General features: G+C 40.0%; 1 protein-coding gene across 1 annotated transcript in view; it reads right to left on the bottom strand.

The window, feature by feature from the left end:
- Positions 1 to 23,974, bottom strand: part of tmprss2.12.L (transmembrane serine protease 2 gene 12 L homeolog) — a 28,914-nt gene extending 4,940 nt beyond the window's left edge. The window contains exons 1-11 of the mRNA XM_041581525.1: positions 23,821 to 23,974; positions 22,229 to 22,273; positions 17,898 to 17,956; positions 10,569 to 10,866; positions 8,269 to 8,355; positions 5,898 to 6,011; positions 4,868 to 4,997; positions 3,822 to 3,929; positions 3,295 to 3,338; positions 1,059 to 1,224; positions 466 to 641 (exon numbers count right to left, since the gene is read on the bottom strand). Of these exons, the coding sequence (XP_041437459.1) occupies positions 466 to 641; positions 1,059 to 1,224; positions 3,295 to 3,338; positions 3,822 to 3,929; positions 4,868 to 4,997; positions 5,898 to 6,011; positions 8,269 to 8,355; positions 10,569 to 10,866; positions 17,898 to 17,912 (1,138 nt within the window). The 5' untranslated portion in view covers positions 17,913 to 17,956; positions 22,229 to 22,273; positions 23,821 to 23,974. The remainder of the gene's footprint in view (positions 1 to 465; positions 642 to 1,058; positions 1,225 to 3,294; positions 3,339 to 3,821; positions 3,930 to 4,867; positions 4,998 to 5,897; positions 6,012 to 8,268; positions 8,356 to 10,568; positions 10,867 to 17,897; positions 17,957 to 22,228; positions 22,274 to 23,820) is intronic.
- Between the last annotated feature and the right edge of the window lie 223 nt (positions 23,975 to 24,197).

Raw genomic sequence — 24,197 nt, 5'->3', positions numbered from 1 at the left:
GTGCAAAAGTGCACAAGTCGCGAGGACGTTCGAGTGCGCATGCATCAGAGAGCACCGAGGACATGCAAGTGCGCATGCGTCGAAGAGTGCACACTAGCAAGAATTGCTCCGCAGCTTCTGAGAACAGCGGTAGGAACTAGGGAAAGGCGTCAGCAAAGGTACCGTGCCTGGCGCCCCTCAGCCTTTGCGCCCTAGGCACTTGATTCTTCTGCCTACCCCTAGTTCCGGCCCTGCCACTGGGAGCAACATCCAAGGAGTTGGTGAGTAAAATGTTGTAGATTACTGAGTTAGGAATCCCTTAATGCAACAAGAACTTTCTAAATGTCATCACCATATATGTTTTAAAGAGCGTCCCCCCAAGCTCTAGCACCTAAAGCTCATGGTAGCTGGGAGTCATGTTTGTTGCATACTTTGAATTGAAATCTGACATGAATCTTCTTTGTATACATTTCATTATTCACTTACTGTTGAATACAATCGATTTCTTAAGCTTCATCAGTGCAATGTCGTTGTGCTTTGTTTGAGAGGAATAATTGGGATGCACTATGATTTTATCCACATAATAGGCGCTGCTGTCATAATTACTTGGCATTACTAATTTCCCAACAAAAGCCTTCCATAGAGAAGGAGAAGAGGCATCCCTGAAATAAGGATATTTATATCTGATCATTAATTGGTTTCTATTTGGAAGCAATGCAAAAACACAGTCTAATGTTGCTAACACCTGAGATTCTATCTATCTGTATAACAGAGCATTCTGTCCCAGTGGCTGCACAGATCCTATCTGATCCCCATTGTAAGCAGCAGTCCTGTCCTGCTTCATGGCTGGGATTTTAACTATCTGTATAACAGAGCATTCAAAGCATTCTGTCCCAGTCTGATACTCACACACATCGGTATCACTAGAGAAACCCCATACAAAATGGGTAGAACATACAACTACATGCAGATAATGCCCAGGCCAGAATGCATTCCCTTGACCCCAGGTCTACAAGACAGGAATGTTCCATCATGCTCCTACCCTGATGTGAGACTTAAGACTTTAGACATTCACTTACCCGTCTACACAGTGAGCAGCAGTTACAATCCAATTGGCAGCGATGATTGACCCACCACAGAGAGAACTGGCATCGTACTGAAGATTTACTTGCCAAGGCCACTCTCCTATAGAAGCGCTGTTTCCGCCTACTATCCGGCTGTCTCCATTTGTGGTCAAACCACAGTCTGGGAGTCACATGAAATTATTCAGTTATGAAATGGTTAATCGGTTCTTTGGAAAAACATCACAAGGCCGAAAGTTCCGCTCAATATGGGGCAGATTTACTAAATGTCAGAAATTTCCAGAAATCCCATCTGCAGGCAATTTACTAACAGGCATAGAGGACAATTCGCTAGTGAAAGAGTTCATCAATAAAATGCAAATTTTCCATTTCATTAACCCTTTCACCAGAGTTTCCTTTACCAGGTTATACCTGGAGAAGTGATAAGATGAAGTTACATCCTCCTCAATCTTATGTCAGTTACATCATATCCTGTATGCCGAAAATAATAAACTAGAAAATAAATGCTGGCGTTTTTTTCATATTTTAAAGCGGGATTTTTGTTTTTACATTTTTTATTATTGAGCATGTGCAGAGTCACTAACACACAAAAGATGGCCTAACAAGATCCAAGATGGGGAGCTGCTAAAGACAAGTTTGAAGGCCTGTTAATTACCTTAAAGGGATAGTGTCATGGGAATTTTTTTTTTTTCAAAACACATCAGTTAATAATAATTCACTTATCGTGAAGCTTTAACATATGGAGATTGTTGGCATAATAAATAATCATAAATAAATAATCATAAATCATGGTATTGAAGGTCCCATAGGATTAAATCATTCCATTTGCTTAAAGGGATACTGTCATGGGAAAACATGTTTTTTTCAAAATGCATCAGTTAATAGTGCTGTTCCAGCAGAATTCTGAACTGAAATCTGTTTCTCAAAAGAGCAAACAGATTTTTTTATATTTAATTTTGAATTCTGACATGGGGCTAGACATATTGTCAGTTTCCCAGGTGCCCCCAGTCATGTGACGTGTGCTCTGATAAACTTCAGTCACTCTTTACTGCTGTATTCCAGTGATATCACCCCCTTCCCCCCAGCAGCCTAACAACAGAACAATGGGAAGGTAACCAGATAGCAGCTCCCTAACATAAGCTAACAGCTGCCTGGTAGATCTAAGAACAACACTCAACAGTAAAATCCAGGTCCCACTGAAACACATTCAGTTACATTAAGTAGGAGAAACAGCCTGCCAGAAAGCAGTTCCATCCTAAAGTGCTGGCTCTTTCTGAAAGCACATGACCAGGCAAAATGACCTGAGATGCACCTACACACCAATATTACAACTACAAAAAATACACTTGCTGGTTCAGGAATGACATTTTATATTGTAGAGTGAATTATTTTCAGTGTAAACAGTGTAATTAAGAAATAAAAAATACATAATAAAAATCTTGACAGATTCCCTTTAAAGTGAGCCACCCCTTTAAAGGGACATAAAAGAGAACCATAAAGCTCTCCCACAGCGCCCCCTAGTTGTCCATAGATACTGACAAAAAGAAATATTTACACATGGAAACAATTTACCAAAAATACAGCATGAGAATGTTGATTTCCAGCACTCTGTCCGGCATCTTGCTCTTATCTTACATGCAGAGATTATTGTGCCACTTTGGCCTCATTATATTACACTGGAATCAGAACATGGGAGCAATTTGCTTGGTGTAATTTGGACCATTACCAATTTCTAAAAAAAATCTAAATTCAAATTTTGAAATTTATCATGTAGTGTAGTGTAAGACCTCAAATTTGACTATTCTCCATCTAAAACCTGCTAATTTGGTGTTTGGGCCTATGAGGGACCTCCTACAATCAATTTGGAGTTGTTTAGCGGACTGGTATTTTTTTTTTTTTGGCGTGAAAAAACTCAAATTGAATTCAATCAAATTTGATTCAAGTTTGCAGGTCAATCCTATTCACCTGAATTAAAAAAAAATAGATTTTTTTAATAAATTTTGATTGCTTGTTTTTTTTTTTTTTTTTTTTTTTTTAGAATTTTGAGTTTATGGGAGTTTTTAGAAACTCCCATAAACTTGAAATTCGACCCTTGATAAATCTGCCCCTTACTATACTTCTCTACTAAACCAACTACCCTCCATTCTACCTGTAACTACTGCTCTTGAGTACCCCCACCATGGTCCATAAAGTCATGTAGGAAACAGCTGAGAGAGCTTTGGTGTAGACTTACCTATACAGCGCAATGAGACCACATGACCCGAGGAACAGGTAGAACTAGAAATAAAACAAATAAAAAAGGTTATTAGCAGTACTACTATTGCTGGAATGTTGTATAATAGCAGTACAAGTCTAACACAGGGTTTTCCGCACTGGATAACAACACACATGGGCTGACACATTTATTATGTTCAGTCTTTGTCCAGAGTTTGTGGAATTAGATGACAGTTTTGTTTAAACTGTTCCCTTCCTGAGCTTAGGGTGAGATGACTTTCCTGTGAACTGTGCTAAGAGAAGCTTCCTGAACTGAACCACACTGAGCATGTGCAGAGTCACTGACACACAAAAGATGGCCTAACAAGATCCAAGATGGGGAGCTGCTAAGAACAAGTTTGAAGGCCTGTTATAGGACCTCTGGGCTGCTACAGTAAGTTCAGTATATAAAATACAACATTTCTAGCCTTATTCTTTTTTAGTGTTTAGTCTTTATTAAATGCTAGAAATAAGGCAAAATGCATACAGCACATGGAGTACACATACCTGTAATTAAAGTTTGCAAATATCTTTCCTGACACAGCATAGTTACTGAGCCTGACAAATCCATCACTCGAACTGGCCGCCATTTTGTCACTTGTGCTATAGCTGCTCCTAAAACACAGCAACAAGGGTCTGTAATTATTAGATAGTTGCTAAAAATGAACAATCTGCATCATATATCTCTTCCATAGGCTAACATATCAATTTGGCAGGTTTAAGGTGGCAAAGTGTCGAAGTCGAAGTTTTTTAAAGAGACAGTACTTTGATTTTCGAATGGTCGAATATTCTGTTTTTTCAATTCGAATCGAATTTTTTTAGTGATGAGCGAATTTTTTCGTCAGCCATCGATTTGCAACGAAATTCTGCATTTCGCCATCTGCGATTTTTTTTTGTGAAACTGCAGCAAAAATTTGCTGCGGAAAAATTTGCCCTTAAGAAAAAATGCGCATTGATTTTAAAGCATTTGGACAAAAAGTCGCTATAGGAAAAAAACACCCATTAACTTTAATGCATTTGGAGCCAGAATAATTGTTGCGTTTGTAAGAATTTTTTGATGCCCATTGACTTCAATGCCTTTTGCAAATTTTTCGAATTTTTCGTGAAGCAAAATGGGACAGATTGCTCATCACTACTCTTTTTCCATAATTTTTCGGTAAACCACGTCAAAAACTTGCAGTGGAAAAATTGACAGTGTCAAAAAGTCGTAGAGAAAAAATGACCATTGACTTGCATTGGAAATTTTTTTGAACGGGTAAAAAATTTTTGACGCCCATTGACTTCAATGACTTTTGCTAATTTTTCATCAATTTGCTTATTTTTTCGCAGTTTCACGGATTTTTCAGCAAAGCGGACACGTTCGCTCATCGCTACTCTTTTTGCCAATTTTCTACAGTGCAAACAGAAAAAAATCATGTTCAGGTGACTGTAAAATCAAAACTATGTAAAGAAATTCATGAATGGGCAAAGTAATGGATGGTATTTTTTGCATTTACTGTATGGACAGGTGCCCCTCCCCTTTGTAACAAGGAAAACGGGGAATGATGACTTACAAGCTGTATCCAATGTCCTGGCAAGCTGTTTGTCCAGTGTTTTCAGTCCAGAAATCCGCGCACACCGGCAGCCATGTTGCTTTATTTGGTGAGTAGGCCTGCAACTGGAAGTTTGGTCCATACATCCGCACTGGAGGAACATTGGATGTTAGATGAGAAAATAAGATTCAAATGCAGTTAGGAAAAAACTATTTTTAATATATTAATTATAAAAATATTTCTGTGCATCCAGATTTTCATATTTGTGACACAAGAAAAAGACATACTTTAATTTCCTCAACTTTCATACAATACATTCAATGTAAAAAAAATAGAACTTGTGGGTTTGATATGAAGCCTGGATATGGAAGTGTCTGTTGCTGGTCTTAGGCCACCTCTTGAGATTGGGCCAAAGGTTTATTTGATTTATCTGTAATTTTATCTGGCCTAACTGAGACATCAATAATGGGACTCATCAGCTTGTTTCCCTGCTGGAGTGAAATCAAATGAGGTTTATTTTGGAAACGTATTCAACCATATGACCCTGATGCTATGCACTTATTTTAATTTCAAGGTGAGAAGTTCTTCTTCAGATAACTTCAATTGTTTCATTTCTTTAGTTCCACCTTCTTCATGTAGCAAAGCCAGAGAAGAACAATAGAATAACATGTGTTCTGCTCTTGTTCTTGGGAAATGTGTGAACTGCCTAAATCTCACTGTAGTAAGACTACCCTGTTGCCATGGTCCTAGATGAGGTTCTCCAGGTGAATTTATGGTCCTAGGTAGTTCTTCTCTCCCCTCCCTCCCCCCATGCGCGTGTGTACCTTTATACGTTGCATTTGGGTTGCGACCGGGTTCAGGGAGGGAGGTGAGGAGATGAGTCTAGGGAGTGTGTCTGGGCCAGGTTTTTTCCCGGTGTCCCACCGACCCTGTTTTGATATAATCTAGCCCCTCCACACCCAACATGTGGAATGTGGAATCATAGCATTGTGTTCTGACACATCGACATACAGTGCTCCGCAATGAATGCTTCTAAATCCAAAGTACTCACTGCAGTTACTTTCATCTGCTCCATTAGGACACTGGTTTACTCCATCACACCACTGGGATACAAGTACACAGTTTGAAGATGTGCCGCAACTCACCTGACAACTTGTTGCCGTTCCTGAGAAAGAAACACACATTTCACTTCCAATCTAATCAATATCTTTTTTGAGTAAACTATCTTTAAGACTTGATGAAATTATATCCTTATATTCTATTACTGCAGAATTTAGAACAGAACAATGTTTGTCCCTTGGAAAGCTGATATAAACATGAGCTAGTGCAAGTTTCAACCCTTTGAAAATAATGTCTAGAAGTTTATGCACCAAGAACATGTGCTCCTTTGAGGCAGGGCACGACAGAATGACCAAAGGTATTTGACCCAAGTGCAACCCCTTCTAATTACTTTCATGAGGAAACTTCGGGCGACTTCAGAAAACTAAGCGCAATTTTCATTCTAGCCGGAGGGAAGGCAGGGGAGGGCAGTTCGGGGAAATTAGTTGTCCCCGAAGAAGAGGAGATTTGTCACCGGACGACTAATTTCCCTGACCATGTGTCTCTGCCCTTAGGGAATTTCTCTAGTTAGTCTATAAAAGTGAGCCAACTAGCAAGATTAGCAAATGGTAGGCCAGATTTGTAGATTTGCAAATAGTGTAGCTCAGCTAGCGGAGCAGCTAATCCTTCAAAGAGGTATAAGGGAGAGGTCAACACCTCAGTGATACCTGGCCAACCTGGGATTCACTATATAGGGAGTTAGGACTAGTTAGGTCCTGTTGTCGCATAAAGAGAACCCTTCACTCAAACTGTATTCTGTGCCAGAAACCTCAGAGCTGTTGAGACACTTAATCTGAAGGAAAGGAATCAAGAATGGAGGCTGGAGGAGAGGGCCTGGGAAGTGTGTGAAAAACTGAGACTGAAGAAGTTGTGCTAGTGACTGTGATGAAAGTTCACTCTGGAGAGCCAATTTGAATCCAGTGATTTGTTATTCAGACACACAACATGTTTCGGACAGACATGTCCTTCATCAGGTGCTATTAGCACTAGCATTAGCACCTGATGAAGGACATGTCTGTCCGAAACATGTTGTGTGTCTGAATAAAAAATCACTGGATTCAAATTGGCTCTCCAGAGTGAACTTTTGCCTATTCCTTGGATACTGTGTCGCTTGGACGGTGCCACTGACTCTGTTGGATAGAGCCTTGATAACTTTGGAGTGAGGGACCACCCAACATATGATTGAAGTACTTGTGACTGTGATGAAAGCTGTAAATGTATTGTGCTCATCTGTAACCTCCAGTTCATTGTCTTCTAAGGGGCAGATATATTAATAGAAAATTCGAATTTTTGAATTAGAATTTCGAGTTTACTTTAGTGTAATTTAGCTAGGGAATAGTCCAAATTAGAATTGAGTTTTTTTTAAAAAGTATCATAATTTGAACTTCAAAATGTATCATATACTGTCCCTTTAAGAATTTAATTTGACTATTTGCCATCTAAAATCTGCTAAATTGTTGTTTTAGCCTATGGCGGACATCCTACAATCAATTTGGAGTCGTTTGGTGTGACTTTTGAAAATCAAATTTTTTTTGTTGAAAAACTTTTTTTGTTGCTGGTCTCTGTTCATAAATTTTGATTGGTCGTTTTTTTTTTTTTTTTGAATTTCGAGTTTATGGAAGTTTTTAGATTCGAAATTATCGAAAAAATTGGACCCTTGATAAATCTGCCCCCTAGGTGTTCAGCTAACAGTCTCCAATTCTCTGTAACGATGGCATTTCCTAAAGTGTTAATTCTGCCATTTAAAGGACCAGTAACATCAATTTTTTTTTAAAAAAAATCATTAGTATACAACGAAAAAAAACCCACAAAGACAAATTAAAATTTGAAAACGCCAAGTCTTTATTTAGAAATAATTTACCAAAACTCCATCCATCATGCGGTGCTCGATTTCTCCTCCCTGCCTTCCTTATAGGAGATAGTCAAGGTGGAGAAATCAAGTGCCGCACAATGGATCATCGCCCTGTCGCCTTTTCTGAAGAGGAGCGCAAGTGGAGTTTCGGTAAGTTATTTCTTAATAAAGACTTAACGATTTCAAAGTTTCATTTGTCTTTGTGTTTTTTGTTGTTGTATATTAACGAATTTAATAAAAAAATTGATGTTACTGGTCCTTTAATACAACAGTTACATCTAGTTACAAGCTGTTCTGAAACATCTCCTAATGCTTTCCCACAACAAATGCACCCGTGGATGCTTCTCATATATTACGAAAGTAATATGGGAAAAACCTTCATAAGATTATATTATACTTTTAAAAACTCCTTCTCTTATGTGTATTTAGAAGCACAGAAACCAGGTATTTTATTGATAAAAATGAGACTTACCAAAACGCCAGCAAAGTACAGCAATAATGATTATTATAGCAATAAAGACAAAGATGATTGAGTTGGTACGTGCAATGCTTCTATTCCCTAAAAGAAACAAAATGAGTTTTCAATATATTGAAATATTCCTGCTAAATATACCGAAAGCAATTTATCAAGTTCTCAGAGGGTCATGATTCCGTAACCTGCCATAGCTTTGAAGCATCCAGACCGGGAAGACTCAATGGGGGCCATTTATAAACACTGGACAAATTTGCACCTGGGCAGTAACCCATAGCAACCAATGAGTGATTAGCTATTATTAGTAAAGTAATAAAAACAAACATCTATTTTGTTGCCTTGGGTTACTGTGTGTGTGTCTACAAGTTTTGTACATAGAAAAATATTTTCCCCATGACTGACCATTGCCTCACTTTAAACGATAAGTAAACCTTTAAAATAAGTGAATGTAAAATTGAAGAGTGCAATATTAAGAACTTTTGCCATGTACATTCATTATTTATTTTATTTTAATTCCAAGATATTAAGGGATACATTTACTGTTAATATGAATGAATTTTGTTACAACAGCGCCACCTGCTGGTCAGTTTCCCACCAGTCTGACCACCAAGTAGTCAAGGAAGTTGTCAGGAGAAAGAAAGAGGCTGCTCTGAGGTTCTTCTCTTTAGGAAAGATTTGAGACAGATCTCTAATTATTTTCCAAAGCAGAAGAACATCAGAGCAGCCTCTTTCTTTCTCCTGACAACTTCCTTGACTACTTGGTGGTCAGACTGGTGGGAAACTGACCAGCAAGGTGGCGATGTTGTAACAAAATGAATTCATAGTAACAGCACATGTATCCCTTAATATCTTGGAATTAAAATAAATAATGAATGTAGATTACAAAAGTGCTTTGAAAAGCCCCCTCATCAATTTTACATTCACTTATTTAAAAGGTTTACTTATCCTTTAAAGGGTAGTTCACCTGTAATTTAACCTTTTGAGGTTTATTTTCTAAAATCCGAAATGATCTCATTATTTTAATTAAAAAACCACAACTATACACAATTTGACCTAATTTATTATTTAAAAAGCTCAAATTAACCGAACCGAATCATTTTTCTAGGTTTTTGCCCAAAATGATCGGATTTTTGGACTAAATCCATCGAACACCCCAATAACTTCCAATTAGGATAGGAACCTCTGCCATTAACTTCTACACAACCCTGGCTGGTCTGAGATGGTGGATTTCCGAATTCTGTTTTTTTGCTACATCGAGTTTTAATAAATCTAGAACGTTTTTTTTTAAAAAAAAAATTAGAGTTTTGCCCCAAAAAGCCCGACCAGATAAATTCGAGTTTAGTAAATAACCCCTTTAGTGTTTTATAGAATGTCTTATTCTAAGCAACTTATCAGTTGGCCTTCTTTTTTATAGTCTTTTAATTATTTGCCTCCTATTTGCCTCCTTCTTCTAAATCTTTCCAGCTTTCAAATGGGGGTCTATATATGCTCCATAAGGCATATACACATTTATTGTCATTGCTACGTTTTATTGCTCATCTTTCTATTCAGGCCTCTCCTATTCATATTCCAGTCTCTTATTCAAATCAGTGTGAGAATTTGGACCCTAGCAACTGGATTGCTGAAATACCAAACTGGAGAACTGCTGAATAAAAAGCTAAATAAGTCAAAAACCACAAATAATAAAAAATGAAAACCAATTTCAAATTGTCTCAGTATATGACTCTCTACATCATACTAAAAGTTAATTTAAAGGTGAACAACCCCTTTAATATATACTGTAAGTCCTTTCATTCATATTAATTTTGTTTGACTCCCTTTAGAACTCTCCTCCACGTCAGTGTCGGACTGGCCCACCAGGATACCAGGAAAACTCCCAGTGGCTCAGGTGTCAGTGGGCCCTCCTGCTTCTAAGCATTTGCAACAATTTCCATTCCATAATTCTTTATGGAAACAAAGGGGCCAAATAGATGGTAAATAGAGGATATCATGTAAAGGAAAGTACTAAGAAAATAAAAAGGTTGAGTGAGAAGTGGAAGAAAATTAGATCAGAGAATGGGCCCATGGTGATGCCACAGTCCAACACTGCTCCAAGTCAAGAAACTGTATAGTACAAGTCTAAGGTATAATGAAGCTACTTTGATAAGGCACGCATTGCATCTAAGATTAGGCTAAGAGTTTGGTTTTTTACACAATGCAGTTTACGACAGTTTAATTGAGTTAGACCTTAGATATGGGGAAGACAGTTTTGTTGCTGAGAGGGAATGTTGCTCTGGAAGGTGCCAAGCACAAGCACTTACTCGCATTCCACAATGCACCTTCATTCTTCTGACCAGCCACATTTACTGATTGTGTAGGTTCTTCAGGGACATACAGAGGGGAGAGATTGGCATTTGGGTTTGGAAGGGATTCATAAACATTGCTTGGTATGGGCGTGGGGTAGTGGGGAATGTTCTGATGGTGGGTGTTGGCATGTTCACTATATGGAGGAGGGTCGCACTGCGTTGCGGATTCATGGTAGTGGGGAGTATCATGATGATGATGATGATGGACGTCATGATGAATGTCAACGTGTTCACAATATGCTGGCGGGTCGCCCTGTATTGCAAGTAAAAAACAAATGGTAAATAAGAAAGACAGAAAATCATTGAAACTATATTCAAACACTATGAAGATTTTCATTCATCCAGGTCATGGTATATCTAGTACAGGTAAATCTAAAAATAACTGGACTTGCTGAGCAATCAATGAAGACATTTCACTACTCATCCGAGCAGCTTCTTCAGTTCAACTGACTGGTGTGGGAAGTTCTCGGCATATAAACTCGGCATATAACTCCCTGAACAGAGGTGGGGGCCTTCGACACCACCTGTCTGCTACATACAATGCTGTTCTAACATCTGTACCCCGGCGGATTCGGAACACTTCACACATCCATTCATGCAACTCTCACAAGTAACACCTGTATCTAGGAGTTGCATGACACATTGGTAATCCAATCACAGTAACTACACAGAATCTACACCTCTGTGAATTTCTTCAGATGTCACCTCTTTGAAGAGTTACAATGTGCCATTGTGATTGGATTAGTGGAAGAGTTTATATGCCGAAAATTTCCCACACCAGTCAGTTGAACTGAAGAAGCTGCTCGGATGAGTAGTGAAACGTCTTCAGTGATTACTCAGCAGGTCCAGTTGTTTTTAGATTTACCTGTACTAGATATATTCAAACAGATTGCTACTGGTCAGAGGCACCTTTCTCCAAACTAAAGGTAAATAACCAGTCTCACAAATGTAAATTAAAAATTGCTCTTTAGAACAGGAGTGGGATCCGTTATGCAGAAAGCTCTGAATTACAGGACAGCCATCTCCCCTATATTCCGTTTTAATCAAATAGTTCAAAGTTTGAAAAGCAATTTCCTTCTTCTCTGTAATAAAACAGTACGTTGTACTTGATCCCAATTAAGATATAATTAATCCTTATTAGTGTCAAAACACAATCCCATTGGGTTTAAGTTAGTTTTTAGTAGACATAAACCCCCATATGTAATAAAAGTAGGGATGCACAGAATCCAGTATTCGGTCGGGATTTGGCCAGAATTAACCCTTTCTCAGCAGGATTCAGCCGTATCCTTGTGCCTGGCATTTGCATTTAAACATATGACCAGTAAATGGTACCTGATGATTGGTTGCTATGGGTCACTGCACCTGGGCAAACTTGGCGTCTTTCATTATCTAACCCCATAAGTATGGTGATAACAATTATAAAAAGACCCCTTGTCCAGAAAACCCCAGGATAACAGATCCCATACCTGTAATTAGCTGCAGCACTTTATCCACCCAGCAATCACAGAATGTTGCCCCTATGGCTGTGCCCCTGAGGCTAATTATCTAAATGGTAGAACCAGTTCTTCAGTACAGGCCAAGAGTAAATTCTACTGATTTTGGAATGAGCAGATCAGGCAGAGGACCCAATAAACCTGTTTGGCTGATGATTGACTGCATTGTTGTGTGTGTAACCAAACAGATTCATTGCACTTGTGTTTGGCACTTGCACTTGGTTCAGGGTAACTTTAAAGCAAACAAAGAATGAGCTCAAACTATTTGCCTTTAGTGTAACAGTTTAACATACAGATTATCAAGATTAGACACAGCAAAGGGGCAGATTAATTATATTTCATTTTAACTGATTTAAACAGAATATCTTGTAAAATAAAATTGCAAATGCAAATTTCAGCATAAATATTCTGGACAAAACGCCTAGGATATGTACTTAAATTGCAATAAAATGCCTTTATTGCACACATTTTGCACAGTTTCCAGATAGCAGCATTTCAGGACCTTTTATCAAGCCAACTATGCTGCTTATTATCACACTTATAAAGTGCAATACACACCGCCACCTAGTGGTAACATCAATACAAAATTCCAAAAATGTACCAAAATGATAAATATAGTCGTGCAATCAGGAATCTGTGCCATATATGCACAATAAAGGCTTTTCATCTGTGTTGCCAAACTGAAATGGGGTGTACTGTTCACCAATTTCAATTAACTTTTAGTATGATGTAGAGAGTGATATTCTGGGACAATTTGCATTTGATTTTTAGTTTCTATTATTTGTGGCTTTTGAGTTACTTAGCTTTTAATACAGCAGGTTTCCTGTTTGCAATTTTAGCAATCTGATTGTTAGTTTCCAAATTCCCCTAGCAATAAAGCACTGATTTGAATAAGAGACTGGAATATGAATAGGAGAGGCCTGAATAGAAAGATGAGGAATAGAAAATAGCAATAACAATATATTTGTAGCCATTTGTTTTTTTAGATGGGGTCAGTGACGCCCATTTGAAAGCTGGAAAGAGTCACAAGAAGTAGTAAACCAATTGAAAATGAAGACCAATTGAAAAAATTGCTAAAAGTTAACTTTAAAGTGAATCTCACCTTTAAACCCCCATTATCCTCAACATATCTGCTTAAAGAGATATCCTGAGATGAACACTAGTTCAACGAAATCTAGAGAGGTAAAAGCTTTACATTTGAGCTCTAATAAATGTGTAAATACTTTGAAAATTTTTAATTTTGAGGCCTATTAAAATAACAACAATTTTATAATTTTTCTCTGTTTCACTCATTTGTAAGGTGATTGAAATGACATTGCATGAAAATGAATGATGTTGTGAGTGAAAAGTGTTAAAATGTTAAAATGATGTAATTACAGGGGTTGTCCACTAGATGGCATGAGTGTCAAAGAAATGTTCAGGAGGCTTCAGGCTGGACAGTAATGGTAAGGCACATGTTAGGCATATGTGTAAGGTATGGGAAACACATGGGACAGGCATGCTGTAGTAAGGTTCAGGGATAAGAGTATAAAAGGGAGTAGAAATAGTTAGAGTTGAAGTAAGTTTGGACAGGACAAGTAGAAAGGTACATGCTAAGTGGGGCACTAGGTGCCTTAGTCAGTCAGGCAAGTTAGCAAGGGTAGCTGACACCCCACCAAGGAGATAGTGGCCTAGTGGCCGTGGCTCGGCCACAGAGAGGGCAATAAAGGATAGTCAGGACAGTGTGGACAACCCAGGCGTTTGGTGAAAATCCTACCCGGAAAAGTCAGGAGCACTGCTGTGGTGGCTCGCTGGCCGAAGGAGGGAGGTGACCACAACGGAAAGTCCTACCGGGCCAGAGGTGGAGGGCGCGTAGAACGTACGGCGGACTACCTGTCCGGTAGGTGGTGCATCAAAGGTAAAAGCTGGGTTCGCAAGTACTGACATCTGTGGGGTTACAACATCTGCTGTACATCTTGGAACAGACCTGTATACGTGTTGGTGAGATATGGTGTTTCTGAAGAAATGAAGTTCTGCCAATAAAATTCCTTCAAGTTTTATAATCTTTTGGTGTAGTTGCCCTTTAATCAACTGGAGGGCCCCCTACATATTTTGGCGTAGTCGGCAGGATAAGGACATATTCATACTGCTGGAGGACCCCCTGTGAGCAGACGGCGAAAGAGTGGAAGCGCTGAACGAGTTATATGCAGTTGTGGCTGTTACAAGTGTTCCGTTAGCAAGGGTGCTTTAAAAGGTGGTGCTGTGAGACGAGTCGGCTTGCCTGCGCAGGAACAGGAAGTACTCAGTGGCCATCTTGTGGAGGGCAGCGGTTGGCGATATTAGGCGCTGCAGGGTGTGGACCGGGGCCATTTTGTGACCAGCGACACAGTGAGTGGTGCGTGGCAGAACGGCAGCCGAAAGTATATAGCATGGATAAAGTCACGGCAGAGCGTACCGACCTGGTGGACACTGGTCGTCGGTTCCAGTGGGCCGGACACTTTGCAGAAAAGTTGACAAAAGAGGGCAGGCTGATATTGATGCCCATCTGCGGTGGCTGTGGCCGAGAGTTACGCTGGGGCATCATGGAGGTGGAAGGATGTTGTTGTACCTGTAAGCGACGCCATTACATGGGTCCGTTTTACTTGGAACAGTTGCCCCCCACAGCCGATATCGTGGACCGGCTGGTTAAACAGCTCAAAGTACAGTCTCCGGTGGCTGTAATTGCGGAGCCACAGATGCTGCTCATGACCGGGCAAGAGCCGCCTGAAGTGGGTGAGAGTTCTGCTAGCTGCAAGACACAAGGCGGTGACCCCGCAGGCTCCGAAGCTATTATTACATCAACTGGAGGGGCTCCCCGTGTTATTCCGGAACCCCATGCCCTGAATCCACCAACCGCAGTGGCAAGCGTCGCCCCGCTAGCAGCTCAAGTGGAGAACAGTGCGGATCCTCCTGTGCACGCGGAACCAGCGACAGAGTCGGGCGATGATCTGTCTGCCTCTACTTGGCGGGAGGAGTGGGAGATATCGGACGTGGCTAACGACACTGAAGCCTCCGATAAGGGTGAGTGCAACCCCGAGGCACTACCTGTGTCCCCGCCTTTACTTGTTCCAGGGAAGGAAGACATGCTCCCTGAGGAGGCCCGGGTCTTCTGGGTGCTGCCTGGTGAAGCGGCACCGAAAGAATTTCGCGCCATTTCTAAGGTGCAGAGAAAAATTAACAATGAGGTGCACCGGCGCTGGGGGTTTTACATGCCGTATGCCCCAAGATGGGTCTACCAGCATGTTGAGACCCATCTCCAAGAATGGGTGGAGACAGACATCCTCCAATATCTCCAACTGGATGGGAAGAGTTTGCAGCAGCCCGACAGCGCTGCTCGCCAGCAGGCGCAAGATGAGGTGAAAGGTTGCATGGCTCGCTGGTGGATGGGGCGCACCGTACTACAACACCACGTGCGGTGTGTGTGTAAACGGGCACCGGAGCGCTGTTTGAGTAAGGATGTGGAGGGCCTTGATGGCATTGCTGTGGTGAAACCCCACCCTGCATACTACGTTTCCCATGAGGTAACCAAACGTTGGTTTCAACGAATGCTGTAAAGGTTGTCGGAGGCTGAGGTGTCCACTGTTCTGACCAGTTAATGTTCTTGTTGGACTCAATTGGGACGGTTTAATGTTTTGTGCCATGCACTCCTGTTAGCCAACGGTTGGCTGTATTGAATTTTCCAGGTGGAAGATGATCGTTTTACAAGTCCGGAATGTTCTTGCTTTCCTCCAAAGAACTGTTTTGAGTATATCTGTTTTATAACTGTTTTTTTCCTCAGGAAAATGGGACTCTATCTCGGGACTTTCATTTATACCGGAAGGTCTTTCATTCTATTGTTTGAGTTATTTATCATTCATTAATGTGGTCTCTTTTTGCCACGCCAGTAGTCTTATGATGACAATAAGATTTTTCTGCTATTTAAAAGTTTTAGCATTCAATCTTGTGTTTTGCCTTTTCTTTGTATGTACCTGATGATTGTGTGAGTTGAATGTGTTTCTTGAGTGTGCACGAGGACGTGCTTCACATAACTGGGCGCGAATGTAAGGTGATTGAAATGACATTGCATGAAAATGAATGATGTTGTGAGTGAAAAGTGTTAAAATGTTAAAATGATGTAATTACAGGGGTTGTCCACTAGATGGCATGAGTGTCAAAGAAATGTTCAGGAGGCTTCAGGCTGGACAGTAATGGTAAGGCACATGTTAGGCATATGTGTAAGTTTGGGAAACACATGGGACAGGCATGCTGTAGTAAGGTTCAGGGATAAGAGTATAAAAGGGAGTAGAAATAGTTAGAGTTGAAGTAAGTTTGGACAGGACAAGTAGAAAGGTACATGCTAAGTGGGGCACTAGGTGCCTTAGTCAGTCAGGCAAGTTAGCAAGGGTAGCTGACACCCCACCAAGGAGATAGTGGCCTAGTGGCCGTGGCTCGGCCACAGAGAGGGCAATAAAGGATAGTCAGGACAGTGTGGACAACCCAGGCGTTTGGTGAAAATCCTACCCGGAAAAGTCAGGAGCACTGCTGTGGTGGCTCGCTGGCCAAGGGAGGGAGGTGGCACAACGGAAAGTCCTACGGGCCAGAGGTGGAGGGCGCGTAGAACGTACGGCGGACTACCTGACCGGTAAGTGGTGCATCAAAGGCCAAAGCTGGGTTCGCAAGTACTGACATCTGTGGGGTTACAACATCTGCTGTACATCTTGGAACAGACCTGTATACGTGTTGGTGAGATATGGTGTTTCTGAAGAAATGAAGTTCTGCCAATAAAATTCCTTCAAGTTTTATAATCCTTTGGTGTAGTTGCCCTTTAATCAACTGGAGGGCCCCCTACACATTTGCCTTAAAATGTTTCCCTGTTAACTTTTTAAAAATGATAAAACTTATTAAAAATTATAAAATTATAAAAATCTATACAGGTATGGGACCTATTATAAAAAATGCTAGGGACCTGGGGCTTTACGAATAAGGGATCTTTCCGTAATTAGGTCTCCACACATTAAGTCTACATAAAATTATTTTAAATACTAAATAAGCCCAGTAGGATTGTTTTGCCTGTAATAGGATTAATTATATCTTAGTTGGGATCAAGTACAAGCTACTGTTTTATTATTACACAGAAAAAGGAAATCATTTTTAAATATCATTTGATTTCTGGATAACGGGTTTCCACATAACGGATCACACACAGTTTAATGAAGGTTTAAAAGAGAAGGAAAGGTTAAAACTAAGTAAGCTTTATCAGAAAGGTCTACATAAATACACCAGTAAACCCTCAAAGTAATGCTGCTCTGAGTCCTCTGTCAAAAGAAACACCACATTTCTTTCCTTCTATTGTGTACTCATGGGCTTCTGTATCAGACTTCCTGTTTTCAGCTTAAACCTCCAGGGCTAGGGCTTGAGCATGCTCAGTTTGCTCAGTATCCCCCCCCCTCCCTTCTCTGCTGTAATCTGAGCCCAGAGCTATAAGTGAGCAGGGAGAGACTCAGGCAGGAAGTGATGTCACACCAAGCTAATACTGCAGCTGCTATCCTAAACAAACAGAAAGCTTCAAGAGCTTTTTATTCAGGTATGGTAAAGCATTCTAAAGAATAAATATAGCATTCTAGCTTGCACTATTGCAGCTAATCTATTGGCAATAAATTGCCTCTGTAGCTTTCCTTCTCCTTTAAGACATTTGTACTGTATATACTGTTACCATGGTACAGCTTTTATAATGACCCGTGGACTATAATACAGTTAAATACCAAGATGATATAAAAAGAAGTAAATGATATACCACTTCGGACTCCATTCCAACAATTCGGTAGTGACAACTATTTTTAATATGCTCAGCACCTGAAAAAAAACAGATAATAAAATACTAACATTTAGAATTTTAACGGTTGTTTCTCTGTAGGATATTATATATAGGGATGGGCGAATTTGACCCATTTAGTTTCGCCAAAAATTTGCCGCCGGCAAAATGTAGCTGACGCCCATTAAAGTCTATGTGTGTCAAAAAAAAAATTGTCGCGTGGCGAAATTTTTTTGCCGACTTTTTTTTTGCGTCTTTTTATTTTGACGCACAATGTGATACAAGTCTATGGGCGTCATTTTTTCTGCGAAAAAATTCGCCCATCCCTAATTATATATAATGCACTTGGCATTTACACTGAACCACCTACTATAAGTTTCAGTACCATACCACTAAGTTTAGCTGTTATAGGGGACTGACATAACCTGCTGTTCAGGAACTCCCTTGTCTGTAAGATCTGCCCTATGGTAGGGTGCTTTCCCAATTGGTCTACGGCATTGATCCCCAACCAGTGGCTTGGGATGAACATGTTGCTCACCAACCCCTTGGTGCTTATTTTTATTATTCCTGGTTTGGAGGCATTTGGTTATATTAAAACAAGGTGTACTGTCAAGCAGAGCCTCTTGTAGGCTGCCAATCCATATAGGGGCTACCAAATAGCCAATCACAGCACTTGTTTAAAACCAGCCATCTCAGACCTACAGAGGTTGTATATCAATATGGGAGGTCCCTATACTATTTGGAAGTTTCTGTGGTCTGCGCTGGAATTAGCCTGAAAATCTGACTATTTCAGAGTATTACGGGCAAAATCCCAAAATTTGTGCTTTTCGGTGAAAAAGCCTGAAAAAATCAAGCGATTCGATTATAGAGGTTTTCCCCGATCTGATTAAATTGTGCTTTTTTAATAATAAATGAGGTCCAATTGTGGATTCTAGTTTGGTCAGAAAAAAATCGGATTTTGATAAATAAGCCCCCCCCCAGTGTCAATTGTAATTCCAATCTAGAAAGCTGTAGAGACATAAGATTAATAATTCAATGAAGTCTAATTGTACATCTACTAAAATGTAGACGGCCCCTATAAGGCTTTTCTGCCATCAGAGCAAGTGCCAGAACATACAGTCTATTTCCCAGACTCACCCGTTTGCAGAGACAAAGGCCTCCTACTTTGATACTGAAGAATAGCAGTTTTTTTAGTTCAATATAACATCACTAACTAAATGTAAATGTTTGGTTTTATACAAGTGCCTTCAAAAGGTCAACTTTGTTTAGATTTAAAACAGGTCACTGCATCCCGTAAATGTGAAAGTTATGGTCTATTTTGAAGTCAACACTCCATATTATATAGTCAATTATAACAAAAACATAGGACGGGAAGGAAGGTGAGTAAGACTGAGGGGTGGAGCAAATGGTCAATCACATGGGGTTAAAGGGTATTTAATGCAATGTGTCCACTAAGTGTGTAATGCACTTGAGGAAGGGGTTATCCCTGAAAGCTTGCGCCACATTTCTGCTGCAATAAATGCTTTAAAGGCAGGAGCAGAAGTATGGTGTGCTTCTTTATCCAAGACATTATTGTGTTGGGCTTCAAGCAGCCTGGGATTGAATTGAATGCACCCTATAATTAAGTGGTATGCCGAAGATAAACTGTTTTTGTATTAAACACTCAAGCACCCACAGAGGTCAATAAAAATTTAAAAACATAAAACAGTTTATTGCAACAACACCTTTCACGGGTTTCGTACTACATGAGCAGGGGTAGTAAATGGCACTGCACTGCTCAACCAAACTGGACTACAAATCCCAGAAAAATGTAACATATAATGAAGGTTGAGGCATGCTGGGAGCTGTAGTCCAGCAACGAGCTGCTCCCCTGGTAGTTCCGCCACTGAACTTTCCCAGCGACTGCTTTAAATGCAAAAAATCCTCCAAAGAGAATCCCAGCAGATCTGTGTAAATCCGGCTCCATGTTCTTTGTTCCTGCAACTGGAGTTGGAAGTTTTAAGCTCAGTTTCCCAGCACTGAACAAGTCTGTCCTTTATCCTCATGATTGATTCCAGTGTCATATAATGAAGAATAAAAATGACATTATTATCTTATTCTGCTGGGAAACAGAATTATCATTGGTCAGTTCTTTTGCATTTGTAATAAAGTTTTTGATCAGTAGAATGCTAACTGGGGAATTTTCTTGCATCTATAACTACGTTTTTCAGCAACTTTTTTAGGAAAATTCGGGGGCACTGTGGGACAGTGTTACAGCTGGGTTTAAAACCCCTTTTATCACAGGCATACGAAACGCATAAGGCAATAGAGATCTTGTTCAAATAAACCTTAATCATTTTTAATTTAGTTTTTGGTCACCATTATGGTTTTTTGAGTACCTAACTCCCCTTCTTTTCTGTGGCAGGAGTATATGACAATAGTTGTGACCAACTTATTTTACAAAAACAAATCTTAAAGTGGAGGCATACGTATTGGAAGTTGTCCTGTGGTCATAGAAACCATGAATAATTATGCTTTTTTCTATAACAATTCATAGTGTGATGTCCTCAAAAGCTGGTCATACATGTTTTAACATTATTGTGGCATATTTCCTACAACTATTGATATGTGTATGGTGGCAACAGGGCTGGGTTTCCTAGGAAACCCAGGCAGCTAACGCCCACCCCCGCATGCATGCCTGACTGTGAAGGAGAGGAGGGAAGGGAGAGCGGCGGAGGGGAGGGAGAGCGACTGAGGGAGGGGAGAGTGACGGAGGGGAGGGAGGATGAGGAGAGCCATGGAGGGGAGGGAGGGAAGAGGGACAGAGGGAGGGGAGAGCGACAGAGGGTTGGGTGACAGGAGGAAGGGGAGAATGATGGAGGGGTGACAGAGGGAAGGAATGGGAGTAAGACTGTGGGGTGTGAACACAGAGTAGGGTAAGCAGAATACAATTTTAGATGTAGTTGCCCAGAGCCCCCCTATCATTTGCCCTATGCAGCTGCCTCTCCTGCCTACCCCTAGTTCTGGCCCTGGGTGGTCATATCCATGTAATATCGATATTGATCAGTTTGGGAATCAGGCAAGTTTAAAAAAGTTTCAGTGGAAAATATTGGCCAGTTCATGGTGCATGGGTAGATGAGGAAGTAAAGAGGCACCACCGTTATTGATGGAACAAACACTAAAAATTCATCTATACTGTGTGTGGCCCCTAATATGTTCTCTGACTATGTGACCTGTTGTCCGGTCAGCCCACGTATGGGTCTCAGATAAAAAATGCCCCTTAGGAAGTTCCAAATAAATACTAGGGATCCAACCTAAAGACCAGTCTGTTTTAATTCTTGGTTAGTGTCCCTTATTATACGACCCTTATGAACTATAGCGCAACATCGACTATTACAAAGATGTTTCTATGTATTTAAGTCTTTATTGCAACGTAAAGAAGGTTTAAAACCAAAGAGTTGGAAACCACCTGCTGCAAAATGTATGTTTTTGTTATAATTGACTATATAATATGGAGTGTTGACTTCAAAATAGACCATAACTTTCACATTTATGGGATGCAGTGACTTGTTTTAAATCTAAACAAAGTTGACCTTTTGAAGGCACTTGAGTAAAACCAAACATTTACATTTAGTTAGTGATATTATATTGAACTAAAAAAACTGCATTCTTCAGTATCAACGTAGGAGGCCTTTGTCTCTGCAAACAGGTGAGTCTGGGAAATAGACTGTATGTTCTGGCACTTGCTCTGATGGCAGAAAAGCTTTAAAGGGGCCGTCTACATTTTAGTAGATGTACAAATAGATTTAATTGAATTTTTAATCTTATATCTCTACAGATTTATAGATTAGAATTACAATTGAAACGGGGGAGGGGCTTATTTATCAAAATCCGATTTTTTTTCTGATTGTTTAAATAAAAATTTTTTGACCAAACTAGAATCCACAATTGGACCTTATTTATTATTAAAAAAGCACAATTTAATCGGATCAGGGAAAAACTTGCTTGATTTTTTCCGGCTTTTTCACCGAAAAGCACACATTTTTCGATTTTGCCCGTAAAAATCGAAATAGTCAGATTTTCAGGCTAATTCCAGCGCAGACCACAGAAACTTCCATATAGGATAGCGACCTCTCCCATTGATATACAACCTCAGTGAGATGCCTGGTTTTCACATTCTGACTTTTTGCATCATCAGGCTTTAACAAATCCTGAAAACTGAGGTTTTTCCACTAATAATTCTGAGTTTTTAACATTTAGACTTTAATAAATAACCCCCTTGGTGGCTAGGCTAGCACACCAACCCTAGTAACCACACTATAACATAATTTTACCTGTTAGGGTCCCTCCTGCAGACTCACATTCATTCTCATTTCATCCTTTAAAAACACAAATAAAATTATAATTGAGAGGATTCCCTTCCAAGTACTTCTTGGGTGCAACTAAAGCCTTGCATTTATCTACTACTACTATGCTACTCTTCCAAATCCCAGGGTTATTCTACAAATAAAACCCACACATGTCTATTACAATCAGGATTCTGGGCACATTCCTAAATCAAACACAGGGCTTGATTTGGTTCAGTGAGAATAACTAATCTCAAGGTTTATCAAGTGAAAACTCCATTCAATTCTCTGGGAATATCTGACATTGGATTAGGAGAAGAGTTGTCCTCCTCGAGTTGAATATGGCTCATAGGATCAGATTCAATTAGATGGTAAAAGAATAATTGATTTTCTTTAATTGAGCAAAATTACATTTTGGGGATTACATACCCTTTAAAAGAAGAAATGTTTAGAAACCTTCAAACTTCAATCAAATCACGTATCTTACCCTCGACTTAATATTATTCTCAGTGTTATTGCAGACATCCACTTAGCTGCAGACAGATGCAGAACTGGACTGAGAACTACAGGGTCCAACGATGCCCAAAGCAAACCTTCGCCCAACCCCTTCTTCCACCATAAACAGGTTTGAAGCTACCTGCCACCAAACCTGACCAACTACTCACCATTTTTTGCTGCAGCCAACCTCCTACCAGTCATTCCATGCCTAGGGCTACATGTAGAGAGGGGTTGGAGAAAGTAATAGGAACTATAACATCCCACCCAAATTGTCCTCTCGCTCTCAAGCTGCGCCCTAGGCTTCTATCTACCTCTAGTTCCAGCCCTGGACCAATGTACCAACACAGATGCAAATTAAGCAGGTTCAGTATACTCTGATATTAATCTGTTCATAGACACTTTATGGAATATGTTTATCTTACAACTTAATATTCTATATAGCTTTACAACACTTCACAGGAAGATGAATAAAAACACATAATACAGGTGATCCATAAATTTAAGTCTCTACAGTTAGATACAGAAGTGGCAGAAGGATTCATTTCCGCGAGATACAACTAAAGCCCAGCTTGAAGGTCAGTTAGTTTGAGGGTTGGGACAACTACTTTTGCTGTCCCGGATATACTTGAAACTATTACAGATACACAGATTTTTTTCTCTGTAACCTTATTATGAAATAGCAGCGACTTGACCAAAGGCTGGATATCCAACTAAAAAAGTCAACCACTCATTTATACCATGGCCAAAAGGAGATTCATGACTCTAAGATGTATCTGAGAAGAAGAGAACTAAATGCTTATGTCAAATTTTCAATGATAAGCTTTTGTCTTTCCCCATTAACCTGTTACAACAGAGTCTCTTTACAGCCACCTTGTCCCTAAACGTTGAGAGGGATTACGCCTGCTATATGTAGTTGTACATCTTTTTTAGTTCACTGTACCCTGTAACATAAATTGAAAATATATCAGAATAGACCTCCTCCACCAGCCCTATACAGACTTGTCCTACCCTTCACCATCCCAGCTGTTGGGTCTACTGTCTACTGCCTGTTGTTATCCCCCCTAGAATAACCATTCGATTACCTGGAATATTAATTCTTCTTTTTCTGATAACTCTTTTTTCTTAGACAATACTCCAATTTTCAGAAATATGTTTCTCAGCTCTTGCGTTTCTCTTCTTTCTCTCTCTCAACACCTTCATCACATCTTCTAAGGAATGAAGCTGCGTAATAACCTGCATAGAGAGGAGAAACACCCTCCATAACACCTGTCACGGGCTGAGCCTTCTATTCACAAAGCATCCCAAGCAGTTATGTGACTTAACTGTGCTGGTATTCAAACTGGGTAAACTACAAAAACATCGGTATTTCTGCAGATTTTACAATGAAGATTAAAATACATTTCCTGACAGCAGATTCATTGTTTAACCTTTAGCTGTTTAGTTCTCATGAGTGATGTTG

This window comes from Xenopus laevis, chromosome 2L, assembly GCF_017654675.1.
Source record: "Xenopus laevis strain J_2021 chromosome 2L, Xenopus_laevis_v10.1, whole genome shotgun sequence".
Lineage (NCBI taxonomy): Eukaryota > Metazoa > Chordata > Amphibia > Anura > Pipidae > Xenopus > Xenopus laevis.
The sequence above is the reverse complement of the archived record's forward strand: the minus strand, read 5'-3'. Positions and strand labels throughout refer to the sequence as shown.